Below are 18,058 nucleotides of genomic sequence, written 5' to 3' on the forward strand. Positions count from 1 at the left end.
GAGCAGGCCTTTGCAGCACCAGTATCAGCAGGCAGCTATGGGGTTTGGTGAAGTGAAGCAGAAACTCCTACCACTTAAGCCCTCAGCTTCTGCACTATAGCTTTCTGACTTTTAGAATACATTCTGTGTGACTGTTGGGCTAGAATGCCTTGTTTTGTCCTACTGGCCCAAGCCAAACACTTATCTTAGAGATCTACCAGGATGCAACTCTGACATCCTTTGTGCAGTTTCCAAACCTAAGCATTCCAAGTTCTGGCCACCAGAAAGTAAGGCCCTGGGTTTCTTCAAAGGGACTATGGTGACCTGAGCAAGTCACTGAACCTTTTGTTAGTTTCTCAGTCTATGAAGCAAGACTGTGTGAGGAGCTCAGAAGACAGTGGGAGTCAGGTGCTTAGCAGGGTGCCTGGCACAAAGTGTACGTGTATCCCTGCTGGAATCTGGAGCTGTCAGCATTCACACGGTGAGTGTAACAAGTCTGTGTTGAAGATGATACCCAAAAGCACTGCTCTGGCTGTCGTACGATTTTCTCACATACATACATACACAAGCAGATAGTCTGGCTTTATTCACCATGGTGTTTTTCAGGATGGGGATTCACATGCAAAGAGAATTAAGGTTAAAATACCTGTAACATGGGTCTGGAACTCTGGCTCATTCACTAAGCCTCTTAGGTTATAGGAAATGCTATTTTTAAAAATAGCTTTTGTATACAAAAAAAAAAAGAGTGACATAAAGTTGCAAAATTCCACCAAACACACATATACAATACAGGCGCTTAGGTGAAGACAGGAGGCACACCTCACCTCTCAGAGGTGCTCAGGAGACCTGCTCTGGTAGTGGCCTGAGAACCTATTGTCTGCTGAAGGGGCCTGGGAAGAGGGAAGATTTGGCTGGGCCTGCCCAGCTACTCAGGATGCTATTTCTTGTATCTCTATCTTCTGGCCTTAGCAAGCAAAGCTTCTCTGACATGTTCTCAAACTTAGAACGGTTATATCACACAAAGAAGACATAGTTACTAAGAGTGTAGGTGTCAGTTATGGGCACTATCTCCTAGGTCACAAGGCAAAGGCCAATTGTCTCCCTTCCTAGAGAATGAAGAGGAAATTGGTGATCCTTGAACAGAAGAATCTTCCTCACCAAGTGCCAGGCATAAGCAAGGGCAGCAATGTAGACAAAACCCACCGGGACTTGTCCAGGTGACCCAGTCTTATTTGTCTTCCCCCACTCCCCCTCTCACCTCCCTGCCCACTGAGTTTACATGCTTACCTGTGGGGGGGGGGGCCTGGGGGGAGAGACCATCTGCTTTTTCCCCTAGTGCTTGTTTTTTGGTAGAAAGGCTTAAGGCTTAAGGTCTGTGGGGCAGACATGGAGGCAAGGGGCACAACATTCAAAATGCCTCACATGTGGAGTGGTTAGATAGTGCTAGCCCAAAGGGTGCAGTCTTGGGTGCTGGGCTCAGGAATGTCACCTTAGGACTGTGAGGAGGCCTGCTCCGTCAACGACTCCTGCTGCTGCTCAAGAAGTCATAGCCTCCCTCCAACCCACGGTCCTCTGGCCACACTGGCCAGCCAGTCAGAAGGTTCAGGAGTGAAGACCTGTGTGGCTCGGGTTGCTAGGGCAAAGGCATGCGTTCAGTCAGAATCGGAGTCAGAGTCCTCTTCTGAAAGGAAAGCAAAGAGGATGGTTGGCAGGCATTTCTGGGCCAGCTGTGCCTGGGAATGATCTGGAGAGGCTGCTGGCTATAGGCTCAGGCCCTCCTGGTTGTGTCATTGGAGGTGACTGCTGGGCATAAGAACTGGCCCTGTGCCTGGGGCCTTCCATAAGGAACTGTAGGGCAGCCAAATAGCTGTGGGATCTAGGTGCTCTTTTAGGGCTCCAGACCCTCCTGGAAGTTTCTGCCCCCCAAAAAAGATTTTTTAATTTGTGAGAAAGATAGGAGGGGGAGAGAGAGAGAGAGAGGATGAGAACCAGACATCACTCTGGTAGTACATGTGCTGCCGGGGACTGAACTCGGCCTCATGCTTGAGTCCAATGCTTTATCCGCTGCGCTAACTCCCAGACCCCCCCTTTTTTAAGCATCTTATTTATTTTAATGGGGGGGGGACAGAAAAGATACACACACAGAGAGAGAGGCTAGAGTACTTCTCAGCTCTGGCTTATGGTGATGCTGGGGATTGGGCACAGGACCTCAGAGCCTCAGTCATTGAAAGTCTCTTTGCAGAACCATTATGCTGTCTCCTCAGCCCGCCCTACAACTATCTACTTGTCTAGTGTGGGATGGGATGAAATAGGGATCATTTTTAGCAGAGGGATTATCTCTACTGGCTGGGCTGACTTGGGGACAGCAGGCACTCAATGGGGACACCCCAATTGCAAGGCAGGGCTTGCAGGCTCCCTTGGTCAGCTGTCCCGTCTGTTGTCTGCATTGATTTTCTGAGGTGCACAGCCATCATTTCAGAGAAGCAATTCATCTGGATGGGATCACCTGCTCTTTATACTCTGCTGGCCTCCTCCCTCTACACTCCTGCACATTCAACAAAACCCAGGCTCCTCCACTTCCTTCTGACTGGGACAATGGTGGGTTTTCCCACTACTGCTTTAGCTCAGCCTCAGCTGCCCTTCTTCTCTAGCTCCTCTCATCACTCTACATGCCTGTGTGTGTACATTACAGCTCTGTTTCCAGCTGACTTATCTGGACTGAGCTTACTGTGTTCATCTGCACACCCCAAAGGCTGAACATGTGGCGGCCTCACTTGGGGTCAGGGTCAAAAGAGGCTGACACAGGACCCTGGAAGGAGAGGGGACACCACACTAGGGTGGATGGATTTTTGGTTCTGAGCTAGACATCTGATTTGCAAAATTATACGAAGCTGATGGAGCTGCTAGTCCAGAATAGTTAGCTATCAGTGTCTTTGGGCTCCCCAGTTAAAGCCTATCTGGGGGTGCAAAGAGGGTGGGGCAGGGAAATGGGCTGCAGGTTACAGAGTCATGGAGCCAGGCTTCTGTCCCAGGACAGTTCCTGGGTTTCCTGGCATTTCTGTGTTAGAGCCTATAGCCCTTTTGGGTGGTGACTTCCTCTTGTGGCCCCTCCTCTGCAGGAGGCCCCTGAGTTGTGACTCCTCTTAATGTATTCTTACAGGATCCCCACCATATGCCCACTCTGAACTGGGCACAAACACCCCTGAGATGTGACCTGTTGGCATGGCTGTATTGTCACTAACGGATCAGACAGGTCATCTAACTTTAGCTTTTTTTTTTCTTTTCTTTTTTTAAAATCAGGTTGACAGGAATAAAGGTCAGTATGAGTTGATGAAGGATGACTTGAAGCCAGGATGTCTCTTGTGCTTTGATTGGAAGTGAAAAACAAAAAAAAAAAGTTTGAGCTTGCACAGGTCCTGTGGATGAGGACGAACATTGGGTGCAGGCCCTTAAGCCAAAGGCCGGTGAGACTGTAAGGGAACTGGCTTTACACAGGTGGGCATTCTGCAGTCCAAGGGACAGTGCCTGGGGCACTGAAGGGGGTGATGGGATTCCCTGGAGGCTCACTGGAAAGGAAGGTTTCACAGAGGGAGAGGTGTGGGCATGCCTCCAGTACTCTCAGCCTGCCTGTATTAAAATGGCAGAGGCCTGGAGGGGTTGATCTGGTTTTATGATCAATGTGGCATGGAGAACGTCTGTGAAACACTTCCTGCCCACAGGGGGAGGGGAAATGCTCCTACCCCGCCAGTAAACTAGCCAAGCATCCCTTGGGAAAGGCTGGGCCCTGCAGTGAATCTACAGGATAATCAGGTGGGTTCTTGGGTAGAGCCCCCTGGGTGGCCACTCACCTTCTGCCTTGTCAGCTGTGGTCTCCTCTGTAGCATCCCCCTGTTTGAGGAATTTGGCCACGTCGTTAAAGATCAGGTAAAAGTCTATTGCAAACACGATGGTGGCAAAGAACCCGAATACCTGTTGGATACAGGGGACAAGAAGGATGGGTTGCATCATCAGGTATTGGGAGCCACTGATCCAAGAGTTAGATGGGGAGACTCACCTCCTATTTGCTAGGTTAAGCTGCTAGGATCAATAGGCACAGATCCCTGCCATTAACAACAGGAAAAAGCTATCTGCTTGATTTGCCAAGCTGACTAATTTTTTTTGCCTCCAGGGTTATCACTGGAGCTTGGTGCCTGCACTACAAATCCACTATTCCTGGAGGTCATTTTTTCCATTTTTTTTTTTAAAGAGATAAACAGAGGAGGGGGAGAGAAAGAAACACACCTGTAGACCTACTTCACTTGTGAAGCGGGTCCCCCCTGCAGATGGGGAGCTGGGCGCTCGAATCAGGATCCTTGCACTTCACACCATGTGTGCTTAACCCAGTGCGCCACTGCCCGACCCCCCAGAATAACTTTCTAAGAAGACTTAAATCACTGAGATTCACACGACAGTCCGGTGGGGCACAAAGCAAGACAGGACATGCTCCAGGTTCCATACCAAATGGGTGCCTTAAAAGGTATCTAGAGTTTCAGGAAAGGGGCATCACTGGACAACCACCAGGAGCAGTGCCGCTACTCACCCCAGCTGCTTTGGAAGCCCCGTCTTTGTATTTGGCAACAGCTGTGATCGAGATGGCAAAGTAGATAAGGGCTGCTGTGACACAGCGCAGGAAGTCCTATGGAGAAAGGAGCATGATCACACTGCCCTGAGTTCCCTGAAAGGGAGTACAGCATGGGGAGGGGGGGCCCAGCTGGGAGCCAGGACAGGGAGATGGGTTCAGAAGGACACCACTGGCAGGAATGGGAATGGAAGGCACTGCTCCGAGAGGAAGGGCCTCACAGCCTGGTCATGTCTAGTTCTCAGGTCCAGAACACATGGGGCTCATGCCCTGTCCCAGCCTCACCTACTCCTTCTCCCCCAGCTCCTGCCTCTGCCCAAGTGACTCCTGCCAGCTGATGAGACTGCTCTGGCTCTGATCGTCTGGCTGCCATCCTCCATCCAAGATGTGGATGTGGGCCAGCCTACAGCTCAGCCTGTGACTTGGCCTGGAAACCCTGTTACCTGCTTCGTTTCTGTTCTCTCATGAGAGATCTGGCCCTTGATTTGCCACATATCTTATGGCAGATCCATTTATATGTCATGGTGTCTGCTTATTGTTCCTAAAATAGACACATAGGATGCAGCCCGTCAAAAAGGAATGCTGGGTATGGAGCCAAATGGCCAGGGTTCAAATGCTGCTTTTACCGTCCAGTCTGTGTGACCCATCCTTTCAGTAAAGTTTGAGATAGTATTCTTTGACATTCCCAGGTGGATAAAGCCAGCTGCCAGATGAATTAGGTCTGAGTAAGTCCTCAGTTAACCTGATCTGCCTATGTGGAAATGGCTGGTATTCCCGCAGGTTTGAGATCATGTGCGCCACCTGGTGGCCAGGGAGGGGGCAAGGATGGCGTCTTAGTTCTGCCTCAGAGGCCTTGCAGATGCCATCACCTGCTCCCACCTTGTAGCTACTGCTCAGTGGTTAGATGTGGATTATCTGAAGCCAAGTCTGCTGACCTGGCACCAGCCAACTGCAAACAGTCCGTCAGCTCCGGAGGAAAGGTGGAAAGGAGGGAGGTAAAATGCACAACTCTGTGATAGACAACCAACCCCTTTCTCCTAGGGCCCCAGCCTCACCATCATGGGCCAGCACAAGCCCTGCCACTTGTCGTTCAGTTGCATGGCGTCAGCAAAGAGGAAGCAGAGGGCCAGCAGAAACTCCAGCAGGGGTGCTGTGAGGAAGGCAGATGCTGAGGACGCCACATAGCAGACAAAGGTGATGAATGAGAGACCCTGGAGGGCAAGTAGGTAGGGAGATGTCAGAGCTGTTGTGCAGCCCCTTGCACAGGGCCCCACTATGCCAACACTGTAGTCAGGATAAGGAGGCCCTAGCTGACCTGCCCACAGCCTTGGAGCTGCCAGACATAGAACCCATGTGTCCTCACCTCACACCTGTTCCCTGCCAGGGCCCAATCAGATACACATCCCTGTGTATCCAGCTTCCCATGGAGGACACCTCCTGGGTGGGAGAGCCCTCACCCACATCCCAGAAGCTCTGACAGAACTCAGGCAACTAGATAATGCCAGAGCGGGGGAGCAAATCACAATAAGCAGTCTGTCTCAAAGGCAGGATCGTTTTAAAAATTGTACTCGATGCCCATGATTTGTGCTTTATTTTCATGATATTAATTCATGATTGAAAAGCAGTACAATGCACCCATCTTGAACTTCAGTTGGTGAAATGCCTGCCAAAGTGTTCAGAGCTAAAATGTTCTGATGTTTGCACCTGACTCTCACTGCTTCACAAAATGGGTCTATGGCAATGTGATAAAGCAAATTCTGCAGTGTGTTAGCAATAGCAATTATACAAAAACTAATAAGATGGTGGTCCGGGAGGTGGCGCAGTGATAAAGCTTTGGACTCTCAAGCATGAGGTCCCGAGTTCGATCCCTGGTAGCACATGTGCCAGAGTGATGTCTGGTTCTTTCTGTCTCTTATCTTTCTCATAAAAGAAAAAAAAAAAAAACCCAAAAAACTAATAAGATGAATACTGCAGCCTTGTCCACACATTTGTGTGTGGAAATGGATGCTGGAGGAAGCACCTCAGTTTCTTCTGCAGACACTTGTGCTCTAGGGCAGACCCAGATAGTGGGAATTGTCACTGAGACAGAGCTCCTGGGAGCCCCACAACTGCCAGGTATTGTTCAGTGCTCTCACAGCCCATTAGTAGCAGGCTGGGGGTCAGGGAGGTGCAGTGATTTGCTCAGTGGCCTGCAGCTAGTGAGATTTGAACCCAGGACTAGCTGATCTCATAGCTGGAGTCCTTAAGCAAACCTGCCCTGTGGGTGCTTACTTACCTGTCTGACCTGTTTATGCCACTGTGGCTGGGTTTGAGCACTTCCATGGCTAAGTTGCTAGGAGTGAGGCCTAGTAATCCCCTGGGGACACATAGATATCCCACAGGGAATACTGTGGCTGCCTCTGGAGAGATCCCAGGAAGTCCCCAGGGAACCTACAGCTGCCTTGGGTGAATGAAGGGAGCTGAGCCCAACTAGTGAGGGGAGGAATAAGGCCTGGGGGTGGGGGTGGGGTGGAGATGCAGGCTGTCCCTGCTTCCCAGGAAGGCAAGGCCATGGAGCCCTGACTAGAGTTCTCAGCTCCTGCTGTACTTCCTCTGGGGTGGCTATATGATTGTGTCTTTCCCTTTCCTGTCCCCTCTGCCAAGGCTTGATTCTGGGGATCTCCCTCTGGATTCCTGTTTCCTCATTTCCTGACCCCTGGTGACTGCTTCCTCTCCCTTCCAGTCCAGGTCAGTTGCCCCACTTGTTTCAAGGTCTGGAAGCAGACCATAGGTGACCAGAAGGGGGCAGGAGTCACTTGGAGTGGCTCCCCCTGTATCTCTGTCCCTTCCACTCCCTCTCTTCATCCTCCTTGACTTAGATTCAGGACACCCAAGGGGTGGCCCTGAGTAGGGTAGAATTGGGAGTCCTCTCAGTAGAAGGGTAAATCCTGGGCTGGTTCTCCCCCAGAGTGGCTTTCAGCAACAGTCTCGAGGCTGGGACTGACAAAGAGGTGATGCTATGAAGTGTGAGGCTCTGAGTCTTGGGCCCTGGTACCTCCTGTGGGCTAGTGACCTCTGGGCTAACCCCTCGCATGGTGGTGGTAGGACCACCACCTACCTTCTGCCAGGGTAGAATCCTCCCTTCTCTGTCCCTACCCCAGTCCTGTTGGACAGCTAAGGAGTTGATTCACCTGTCAAACCACTCTCAAGCCCCTGAGGCCTCAGCTTTGTAAATTGGCTAAGTGGGGTGGGGGCCGCTGAGCTGCTCAGATTGGATTGCTCCCCACCCGGCCTTCCCTCTGCCCAGAAAGCCGGGCAGCATCTCCTACCCGACCCGCGAACACGCGGAGGTTTGGGGAGTGTCCTGAGGACAAAGGCCTGCCGGGCTGGGGCGGGTGGAACGAGAAAGAGGAAGGAGCTACGCGGAGGAGGGGCGGTGGGGTCTGGGGGATGAAGTCACCCCGCTGGGCTCCAGTCCCTATGCAACTGCAGGGGGCGGTCTGCGTGCCCCCCCCCACGCGCGGCTGGAGCCTCACCCTGTCTCTGGGGTCCTCTCCCCACCCTCCGCCACTCCATCCCAGCTGGCGGGACTCCATCCTCAGTGGTCTCCGCCCTGCAGCTCGATTCTAGTCGACTCTCAGTGCCCAGGAGAGCAGGCAGGGGCGCGGAGAGCCGACCGGACCCGACGGGGCGCGCGGGGGGGCGGACTGCAGGGCGCAGCGATGGGGGCCGCGGGAGGGGAGGGCGCAGCCCATCCCGGAGCCCAGAGAAGCGCCGAGGCCACGCACCTCGGGCAGGCGGGTTTCCAGAGGCCGGGTCGCTGCAGCAGCGGGACCCTCTCCAGGTCCCCGATGACTCCCCAGTTCTGAGCCGAGACCAGGAAGGCCCGGAGAGAAGTGGGGGTGGGGCTCCGCCTTGCACCTCCCCCTCCAGGAAGCCCACTCAAGTCCTAGGGAAATTTGTGCAACTTCGACCAACTTTGTGGGGCTCGAGGTGGGGGACGCCCCGACTGGGCATCCGCCCCACTCCCCACCCAGACATCCCCCGCGGCACCGCACTCACCGACTCGGCCAGCAGGAGGCGGCCTTTGAGCGAGCAGAGGAAAGCGCGCGCGGGCAGCAGGGCGCGCAGCCCGGGAACACCCGCGCCGGGCTGGGGGCGGCTGGGGGGCTCGGGCTCGGCCTCGGGGTCCGGGTCTGGGGGCCACATGGCAGCAGCTGCGGCCCGGGCTTAGCCTCCCTGCCTCTCACCCGCGCCCAGGAGGGAAGCGGAAACTCGGAGTGTGCGGAAGGAGAAAGAGGCGAGACGAGTTCGACGCGGGGGCCATCCCTTCTGCCCCGCCCATCCTCCCCTCCTCCCCTCCTCCCCTCCTCCCCTCCTCCCCTCCTCCCCTCTTCCCCTCTTCCCCTCTTCCCCTCCTCCTCTCCTTTCCTTCCAGTCACCACTTTCCCCTGCTCCCTTCCCCTGCGGGGAGTTGCTTGGGCCCTGCAGTTCTGTAGATTCCTCAGAACCCCTCATTCTCCCCCCACCCCCACCCCAAGCCTCTGGGAACTTCCTAGTAGCGCCACTCAACTTGCCCGCAGAGATCCCACTCATCTGGCCTTGCCTAAAGTATCATCTACACAGGCTGCCCCCTAGTCTAGTTCTCTGGTCATCTGTGTGCCCTGAACCTAGGAGTCCAAAATTCAAGACCTTGCTCCTGCCCATTTGTCAGGGCCTCACCCCGCCTCCCCAGTCCCCTCCCATCCTTGGTCTCTCTCCCCCCCCCCAACCCCCCCTCTCTATATATCCCTCTGAAGGGCACTTCCATCTAGTTTTCCACCCTGAGACCAAGAGTTGGCCTCTTCCTCTCCCACCTGACCATTAGTCCAGCGCCAAAGGCCCACACACTTTACCTCTTAAAGCTGTTTTCCATCTCTCTCCATTTATCACTACCACTGGTCCCACACCACTCCTGTCTCCTCCCTGGACTGTTGGAAGCCTGTTGCAGACTCTTCTTTTGGCTAAGGGATATTAAAATCATCCTTCATTGCCACCAGATGGCAGCGCAGGGGAAGAGTGGACTTGGCAAGCAAGAGGACCTCATATGGCTGAGTGATGCTCTGAGTTCTCATTAACAAATCTTTAAAAATCCTGACTCACTGTAGAATCCCCTCGCCCCAAATCTTGAGAGCATCATAACTAAAATCATAACTCCATGTTGCTCCTTCCTCCCACTCATAGCTTCTTCAGTTTCTTGAACAAATCATGCTGCTTTCTTTCTCAGGATCTTTGTACATGTGGATGACTCCATCTGGAATGGCCTTTCTCCACTTATTATCTGATCAGTGCCTCTTTATTCATCTGTGATCATAATATTGTTTCTTCCTTAGAGAAGACTTACCTGACCTCTCTAGCTAAGAGGAATTCATTCATGCATTCATTCACAGTGCTAAAAGTTCAGGATGCAGGGGAGCCCCTGGATTTTTTTGGGGTGGTGGTAGTAGTGAGTGAGTAAACACTAAATGTGTCCAGGTGACTCCTGGTAGCAGTTATCTGACTGGTTGGAAGAACCACTAGGAAATAGTTCATTTGGAACTATACACAGGAACCCAGGTTTGAGCCCTATGCCACTATTTGGGAGCACAATGCAAAGGGGAAACATCATAAATAGAGAAGAGGTGCTGTGGTATCTCTCCTCCTTCTCTGGCTTTCACCCTCTACTGAAAAATATCTACTGAGAATGGTGTGATCATGCAGGCAGGAAGCCCCAGGGAGGCCCTAGTGGGGAAAACGAGGAAAAGAAAGGACTCAATCAAGGACTATGAGGGGACAGTTTGGAAGTGGCAGGGCCAGGTCATAGAAGACCAGGCCCTTGGGTTTGGATTTTATTCCTGAAAAGAGGTCAAATGAAGGCTCTAACAGAAGACCTTGCTCAAATTATGGTTCAGAATTGTGAGTTGCCTTAAACATGTATCAGGGCATTTAACTTCCCTCCTTCTTTCCATCCTTCCTTCATTTCATTGTTCCTTCCCCCCCTTCTTCCTTTATTTTTTATGAGAGAGAAAGAAATCACAGTACCACTCTTCCATTTATAATGTTCCATTTGGTTTTTGTTTTATCTCTAGGTTAGGAGTGAATAGTTAAGCTAATGGACCACAAAAAAAGGGCAGGAACAGCTATTCTCAATCTGACATGATACACCTTAAAATAAATAAAATTTAAAAAGATAGGGATAGACATGAATTAATGCTCAGAGGATCAGTCAATCAAGAGGACTTAATGATTATTAACCAAAAAGATGGCCAAGGAGAGGCTATCTAAATAGATCAAACCATCTACTGAAAGAGCTACAGCAATATATTAACAACACAGTAATAGTAGATTTCAACACCCCTTGGATGTTTTTTTTTTTTTTTAAAGAATTTATTTATTTATTCATGAGAAAGATAGGAGGAGAGAAAGAACCAGACGTCACTCTGGTACATGTGCTGCCGGGGATCCAACTCAGGACCTCATGGTTGAGAATCCAATGCTTTATCCACTGTGCCACCTCCCGGACCACCCCTTGGATGTTTTTAAAAAGGGCCAACAATTTAAATAGGCAGTTCAACAAATAAATACATGAACATCCAATAAGCAAATAAAAGTATGTACAGTATTATCAGACATTTAAAAATGCAGTGAGATACTTCTCTTTCCATAGCCAGGTCTTATGCATGCATGACTGTACTTTTTCCCTAGTCACATTTTTCATTAATTTTTTTCCCCCAAAAGCCAGGCAGTGGTGCACCCAGTAGAGCAAGCATATTGCCATGTACAAGGACTGGTATTCAAGCCCCCTGTTCTCGTATACCGGGGGAAGCTTCATGAATAGTGAAGCAGTGCTGCTGTTGTCTCTTTATCTCTGTCTATCTCCTTCCCCCAATTTTTTTATATTTATTTTCCCTTTTGTTGCCCTTGTTTTTTTATTGTTGTAGTTATTATTGTTATTGATGTTGTTGTTCTTAGATGGGACAGAGAGAAATGGAGAGAGGAGGGAAGACAGAGGGGGAGAGAAAGACACCTGCAGACCTGCTTCACCGCCTGTGAAGCGACTCCCCTGCAGGTGGGGAGCTGGGGCCTCAAACCGGGATCCTTATGCTGGTCCTTGGGCTTGGGCTTGGCGCCATGTGCGCTTAACCTGCTGCGCTACTGCCCAACTCTCCCCTCTCGAAATTTGTTTTACCAAAAAAAAAAAAAAGCCGCTGGAAGCAGTGGATTGGTTGTGTAGATACTTAGCCACAGTCATAACTCTGGTGGCAATAAAAAAAAATTCAAATAGGAGAGAAATAAAAAGAGAAAAAGATTCCACAGCAACACCCTACTGTCAGTGAAATTCCCCCTCCATAATGCTCCCATGTGATGCCAGGGTTCAAGCCCAGGTCCTCACACATCGTAAGGTGCATGCTGTGTCAGTGAGCCATCTTTCACTCCCCACCATAAGGTATACCACTTTATACCTAGTAAGATGGTTTAATGAAAGGGGACACTGATATATATTTTTTTGCCTCCAGAATTATTCCTGGGGCTTGGTGCCTGCACTACAAATCCACTGTTTCTGGAGGTCATTTTTCTAATTTTTTGTTGCCCTTGTTGTTACCCTTGTTGTTGTCATTATTATTGCTGTTATTGTTGGATAGAACAGAAAGAAATTGACAGAGGAGAGACAGAGAGTGGGGAGAGAGAGACACCTGCAGACCTACTTCACTGCCTGTGACACTATCCCCCCCCTGCCCTGCAGGTGGGAAGTGGGGTGGGGGGGGTTGAGGTGGGGGGGGTAGAACCGGGATCCTTACTCTGGTCCTTGCGCTTAACGCCACGTGCGCTTAACCTGCTGCGCTACCACTGGACCCCTGGGGACACTGATAATTTAAGAGCTGGTGAGGATGTAAAACAGCTAGGACTCTCAGGCACTTCTGATAGTGGTAGAAATTGTTGCCATCACTTTGGAAGACTGACTCTTAAAAAGTTAAATGGGAGCCAGCTGGTAGTGCACCAGCTTAAATGCATATAGTGCAAAGTGCAAGGACGAACACAAGGATCCTGGTTTGAGCCCCTGGCTCCCCACCTGCAGGAAAGGGGGGAGTCGCTTCACAAGCAGTGAAGCAGGTCTCCAGATGTCTGTCTTTCCCTCTCTCTGTCTTCCCCTCTGCTCTCAATTTCTCTCTGTCCTATCCAACAACAGCAGCAGCAACAACAAAAAGGGGAAAAGATGGCCTCCAGAGCAGTGGATTTGTTGTGCACGCACTGAGCATCTGCGATAACCCTAGAGACAAAAAAAAAAAAATTAAACAGAGGCCCACCATATGACTCAGGCATTTTACTCATAAATGTTTACTCACTTCCAAGAAAATAAAACAAATATCTATACAAAGTCTTGTAAGGAAGTGTTCACAGCAACCCTTTTATTTTGTTTTGTTTTTCCCCACAAGGGTGATCGCTGGGGCTCATTACCTGTAATGTCAATCCACCACTCCCAGCGGCTATTCCCACCCCCCTTTTTTTTCTATTTTTTTTAAACACTTCTTTGTTTAAATTTTTTTATATTTATTTTCCCATTTGTTGCCCTAGTTTTTTTTATTGTTGTAGTACTTATTATTGTTGTTATTGATGTCATTGTTAGACAGGACAGAAGGAAATGGAGAGAGGAGGGGAAGACAGAGAGGGGGAGAGAAAGATAGACACCTGCAGACCTGCTTCACCACCTGTGAAGCAACTCCTCTGAAGGTGGGGAGCCCGAGCCTCGAACCGGGATCCTTACGCCGGTCCTTGAGCTTTCTGCCGTGGTGCACTTAACCAACTGTGCTACCACCTGACTCCTTTCTATTTTTTTTATTTGACAAAACAAAGAGAAATTTAGAGGGGAGGAGACATAGAGGGAGAGAAAGATAGACACCTGCACACCTGCTTCACCGATTGTGAAGTGACTCCCCCCTGCAGGTGGGGAGCTGGGGAGCTTTACACTGTGTGCTTAACAGGGTGCATCCCCCCAGTAAAGCCCCCCTTTTTTCTTCCTTTCTTCCTTTCCTTTTTTATTCCTTTTTTCCTTCCTTCCTTCCTTCCTTCCTTTTTTTTCAGATAGAGACAGCAGAGAGAGAGAGAGACCACAACACCAAAGTGTCCTTCAGTGTGGTGGGGGTTGGGTTCAAGTCTGGGTCACATATCTGGCAAAGCAACACACTATGCAAGTGAGCTATTTCACTGGCCCTGAGGTCCTGTATTGTGACCCTAACAGGAGTTTGGGACTATTAGCATACGAATGACAGCCTGAGGCGGGATACACAGAGAAGGGAATGTATAAAAGCACGGGACTTTGAGCAGGTCCCTCTCTTTTGGCTGCTGTTTCTTCTCCTGTTCAGAAGCATCTCGGCAGAGGTGCAACAGGTATCTGCCATGGCTACTTCTCATGGGAACTAAACATGTGTGACTCTGCTAACTGGTAACCTTTTAGACCCCTCTACAGCCATGAGCAACCTTTACCAGAGCTGATAATTATTTATCTTATGGGACTAAACTTTTGATAACTATACTCAAACTTTATGGACCTAGTGTACTCTCAACCCTTAATGATAATTGCTTATTTTGCCTTTTACCTGTTTCACCCTAATAAACCTTGTATTGGTTTAACCCATTCCCAGTTCCCCACTGTGAATCCTTTTACGTGCCGCAGCCCCACAACCCCCTTTTTAAGTTAAATTACAACAGTCCTGCTTTATTCTTCTGCATATAGATACCCAGTTTTCTCCACACCACTTGTTGAAAAGCTCTCCTTTCTTCATGTATTATGTAGGGCTTATTTTTGGACTCTCAATTCTGTGAAGGAGTAAGTCCCCCAAGTTGATTCCATTAGAAATTCCCCACATAATAGGTAGAAGTAACCTGTTGTATGTTTTACATTGGGTTGTTCTAGCTCTCCCCCGCCAAGAAAATTGGATCAGTCTTGCTAGTTTCGCGGGCCCGCTTGGCCCCGCCCCAAGGAACCCCGAAAGGGTTCCAGAGTTCCAGAGTTGGAGAGTTGGAGAGTTGGAGAGTTGAAGAGTTCGAGAGTGCTTGGCGCTGCCACGGGGAAAGAGGCAGCAGAGTTCTGTTTGGTGATTAGTTTGGTTTAGTTTATGAATCGTTGTTCCTGAATAAAGAAATACAGCTTCCCTGCCCAGCCGTATGTCTCTGGTCATCTCTGTTACCCGCCCATAAAGCTAGCCCGGCCAGCTGGAGCCTCCGAATTTTAACAACAAATGGCGCCCACCTGGACCTGACCTGCACATCTCTCAGATAAGTGAAGACAATTTGGCTACCTATGTACTATGGCCTTCTTTTCTGCTTGTGAAGAGATCTCCAAAGGCCTCTGCTCTTTCTTCACGAGACTGTTTTGCTGTTTCTGGAACATTTATCTCTTGACCACTCTGTGGTTTCCACTCGCTTGGGTGAACTCAAAACAGCCAGAGGAGTCGGGAAGAGCCAGCGGGCAAGAGGTGAGGTGCGGAGCTGCCTTTTCCACCTGGTAGAACAGCCAGCCAGCCGGCTGCACCCAGACAACCCCGCGCACCACGCCCGCAGCCCTGCAGCCTGCAGGAGGCTGACGCCAGCACGCAGGAGCCCGATGCCAGCACACAGGAGCCCAATGCCAACATGCAGGAGCCCGATGCCACCACGCAGGAGCCCAATGCCAGCACGCAGGCCAGCCCACAGGAGCCGGCTCTCCACCGCGTGGCACAGGGCACTGGACGTGTGATCCCTCCACGCTGCTCGGCCACTGTGAGCAGGGCAGCAGACATGACAGGGCCATGGGGCAGGGCCGCAGCGGCCTATCATGGCCGCCACCACTGGACACCTAGGCCCACGCCTTCTACAAGGCTGGCCCGCCCGCCCTCGTGCTATGAATTCTGGAACGATCCTGGACCTCCCGGACCCCCGGGCTCCCTGCCGAAACTGGACATCCTGGCAGAGATCCTCAGCTCCGGTCTGAAGACAGACAAGCTGGAGTACGCAGAGATTCGTGCAGAGATCGCAACCTGCAATTCCTAGAAGTGAAGCTGCCCAAGAGACCACCACTGGACAACGCACCCCCCCAACAACTAAGACAGTACATATCTAAATTCGTGTTTAAAATGACATGTCTTCGTAACAAAGGTTTCTCTCCTTGTGCATTAATGACCATGTTTATGTGTATGTTTAAAGTTTGGTGGTAAACAATAACTTTAAGGCTAAATTCTTACTAGTCAAAGTTAAATAAAAAAGGTTTTCAACGTAATTCTCATAAAGATAAAATTAACTTACATTTAAAGTCTGAGGTAAAAATTAGTTAACAATCAATATATTTTAACTAAGTTGGTCTAAACAAAAGGTTAAATAGACTTGATATGTAAAACTCTCGATTACCTTCTCTATTAGAAATGGCTATGCTAATTATTCTCATGCCTGAGGTTTCCTTTCCTGCACACACCTAGGTTACATCTCCATCTTAAATGGGTGTAACAAAAGTTAAAAGGACGTTGTTGATATGTAAAAGTCTCAAATTCCTTCTCTATTAAAAACGTTAGATTGAGCTATGGTTATGCTAATAAGTTTTGTTTCATAGTAAGTAAATTGCAGCCAGCTGCCTTTGGGACTCTAGGCCATTCCCCACCCCCATACAAATGCCTGTTGAGGCAAGTACGCCCCCCAGAGACAAAAAATGTTTTTTTTTAAGCTGATAAAGTTTTGCCCACAGAGGCAAGAAATGGCCCCTTTAGGCCTTCCCTTGGCAGCACACTGGTTCTTGTTACTTGCTTATATGTTTCTCCATGTTTGTGCCAGTTTCTTTTTTTTAAAATGCCTGTACGATATAGGTTTCTGTTCACCCCACACCCTTGATATTGTAGTCATTTAGTTAAAAAAAAAAAAAGGGAGAATTGTTGTATGCTTTACATTGGGTTGTTCTAGCTCTCCCCCGCCAAGAAAATTGGATCAGTCCTGCTAGTTTCGTGGGCCCGCTTGGCCCTGCCCCAAGGAACCCCGAGAGGGTTCCAGAGTTCCAGAGTTGGAGAGTTGGAGAGTTGAAGAGTTCGAGAGTGCGTGGCGCCGCTCACGGGGAAAGAGGCAGCAGAGTTCTGTTTGGTGATTAGTTTGGTTTAGTTTATGAATCGTTGTTCCTGAATAAAGAAATACAGCTTCCCTGCCCAGCCGTATGTCTCTGGTCGTCTCTGTTACCCGCCCGTAAAGCTAGCCCGGCCAGCTGGAGCCTCCGAATTTTAACAACAGTAACCCTTTATGAAGACTATATAATAAAGGATTTCTCCTGTTGCCCTAATCAAGGGCAGGAATGAGTATATGGTCAACTGGAATGTTTGTAGAAGAGATACTTAAGTTCCCCATACCCCACTACCATTGTACTTTAAGAATTACCTATTAACTTGCATTCCGCTTCTATAAATCCTTGCTTGCTCTCTGGCACCATAAGTTAGTTTTGAAATGTTTGTCCTGAGTTCAGTCACGTAGCCCCCTACAGACTCCCCACTCACTTTTCCCTTTAAAAGAAGACAGGTTCCAACCCTCAGAATCTCAGTGCGGCGGGACCAAATCTGGTACACCAGCCTGGGATCTCCTAGCTAGGATTTGTCTCTTGTCTTTGTCTGTGTAAGTCTGTGTACTGGCCTTATTTTCACTCTTTCAAAATTAAGAATAAATTCCTTATACTTCACTTGTATACGGGAGTCATGTCAGTTTATGTGGCTTCGGATCAGAAGTGCTCTTTTATATGGCGAGCCAGGCAGAAGCTCTGAAGCCTTCTGACCGAGTACCACAGCCAACTCATGTTCTGCTCATTGTCAGATCTCGAATGGATTCTCCTTGGTCTTATGATAGCTTGGTCTTATGATAGATCTACCTGCGAACAAGCCCTGGCCCTCTCAACTTACATTGAAAATGGATTCCAGAAGAATTTAAAGACGGGTGCTGTCTTTGTTGATCTCACAGCAGCCTATGACACGGTCTGGCACTGTGGTCTCCTAGTCAAGATCTCAAGATGCCTGCCTCCATGGGTGGCCAACACTATATCGTTTCTTCTCCAAAACAGAAGATTTCGGGTGCATCTGGGTGACAAGTCTAGCAGATGGAGACTTGTCTCAAGTGGCCTCCCCCAGGGCTCTGTTCTGGCTCCTACGCTATTTAATATTTACATCAATGACCTCCCAGAAACTTCTTCAAGGAAGTTCATCTACGCCGATGACATCTGCTGTGCAACTCAGGCATCCAAGTTCGACATCCTCGAGGAAACACTCACGAAAGACATGTCTCTGATATCTGATTACTGTAAAAAATGGCGACTAATCCCTAGCACTGCAAAAACGGTATCATCTGTTTTCCATCTACACCATGTCTCGGCCTCATGTGAGCTTAATGTGCAGCTTGGCGATACGAGAATCCGGCATGAAGCCCAGCCAGTCTATCTTGGCGTTACTCTCGATCGCACTCTGTCATTTC

General features: G+C 49.7%; 2 protein-coding genes across 3 annotated transcripts in view; one reads left to right on the plus strand and one right to left on the minus strand.

Moving 5' to 3' along the window:
* CMTM4 (CKLF like MARVEL transmembrane domain containing 4) overlaps positions 1 to 18,058 on the plus strand; it is a 533,141-nt gene that overhangs the window by 76,957 nt on the left and 438,126 nt on the right. The gene's annotated exons all lie outside the window — the stretch shown is intronic.
* Positions 541 to 8,907, minus strand: CMTM3 (CKLF like MARVEL transmembrane domain containing 3). Of its 2 annotated transcripts, none has more exons than XM_007517767.3 (5): positions 8,639 to 8,907; positions 5,653 to 5,808; positions 4,559 to 4,654; positions 3,828 to 3,948; positions 541 to 1,660 (listed from the first exon to the last, which is right to left on the minus strand). In XM_007517767.3, the coding sequence occupies exons 1-5, from the start codon at positions 8,783 to 8,785 to the stop codon at positions 1,632 to 1,634; spliced, it is 549 nt and encodes a 182-aa protein (XP_007517829.1). In that variant the 5' UTR covers positions 8,786 to 8,907; the 3' UTR covers positions 541 to 1,631. The 2 variants fall into 2 exon arrangements, with proteins under 2 accessions (XP_007517829.1, XP_060041408.1); XM_060185425.1 differs by lacking the exon at positions 8,639 to 8,907 and adding an exon at positions 8,365 to 8,496.

Source organism: Erinaceus europaeus, chromosome 2 (genome assembly GCF_950295315.1).
Source record: "Erinaceus europaeus chromosome 2, mEriEur2.1, whole genome shotgun sequence".
Taxonomy (NCBI): domain Eukaryota; kingdom Metazoa; phylum Chordata; class Mammalia; order Eulipotyphla; family Erinaceidae; genus Erinaceus; species Erinaceus europaeus.

Bases quoted from the DNA above. Each gene is read 5' to 3' on its own strand.
- CMTM3 (XM_007517767.3), bottom strand. From the start codon at position 8,785: ATGTGGCCCCCAGACCCGGACCCCGAGGCCGAGCCCGAGCCCCCCAGC. The intron at 4,655-5,652 runs GTGAGGCTGGGG...CTTTCTCCATAG, and splicing joins GCTTGTGCTGGCCCATGATG to GACTTCCTGCGCTGTGTCAC. The intron at 3,949-4,558 runs GTGAGTAGCGGC...TGTATCCAACAG, and splicing joins GGGCTTCCAAAGCAGCTGGG to GTATTCGGGTTCTTTGCCAC.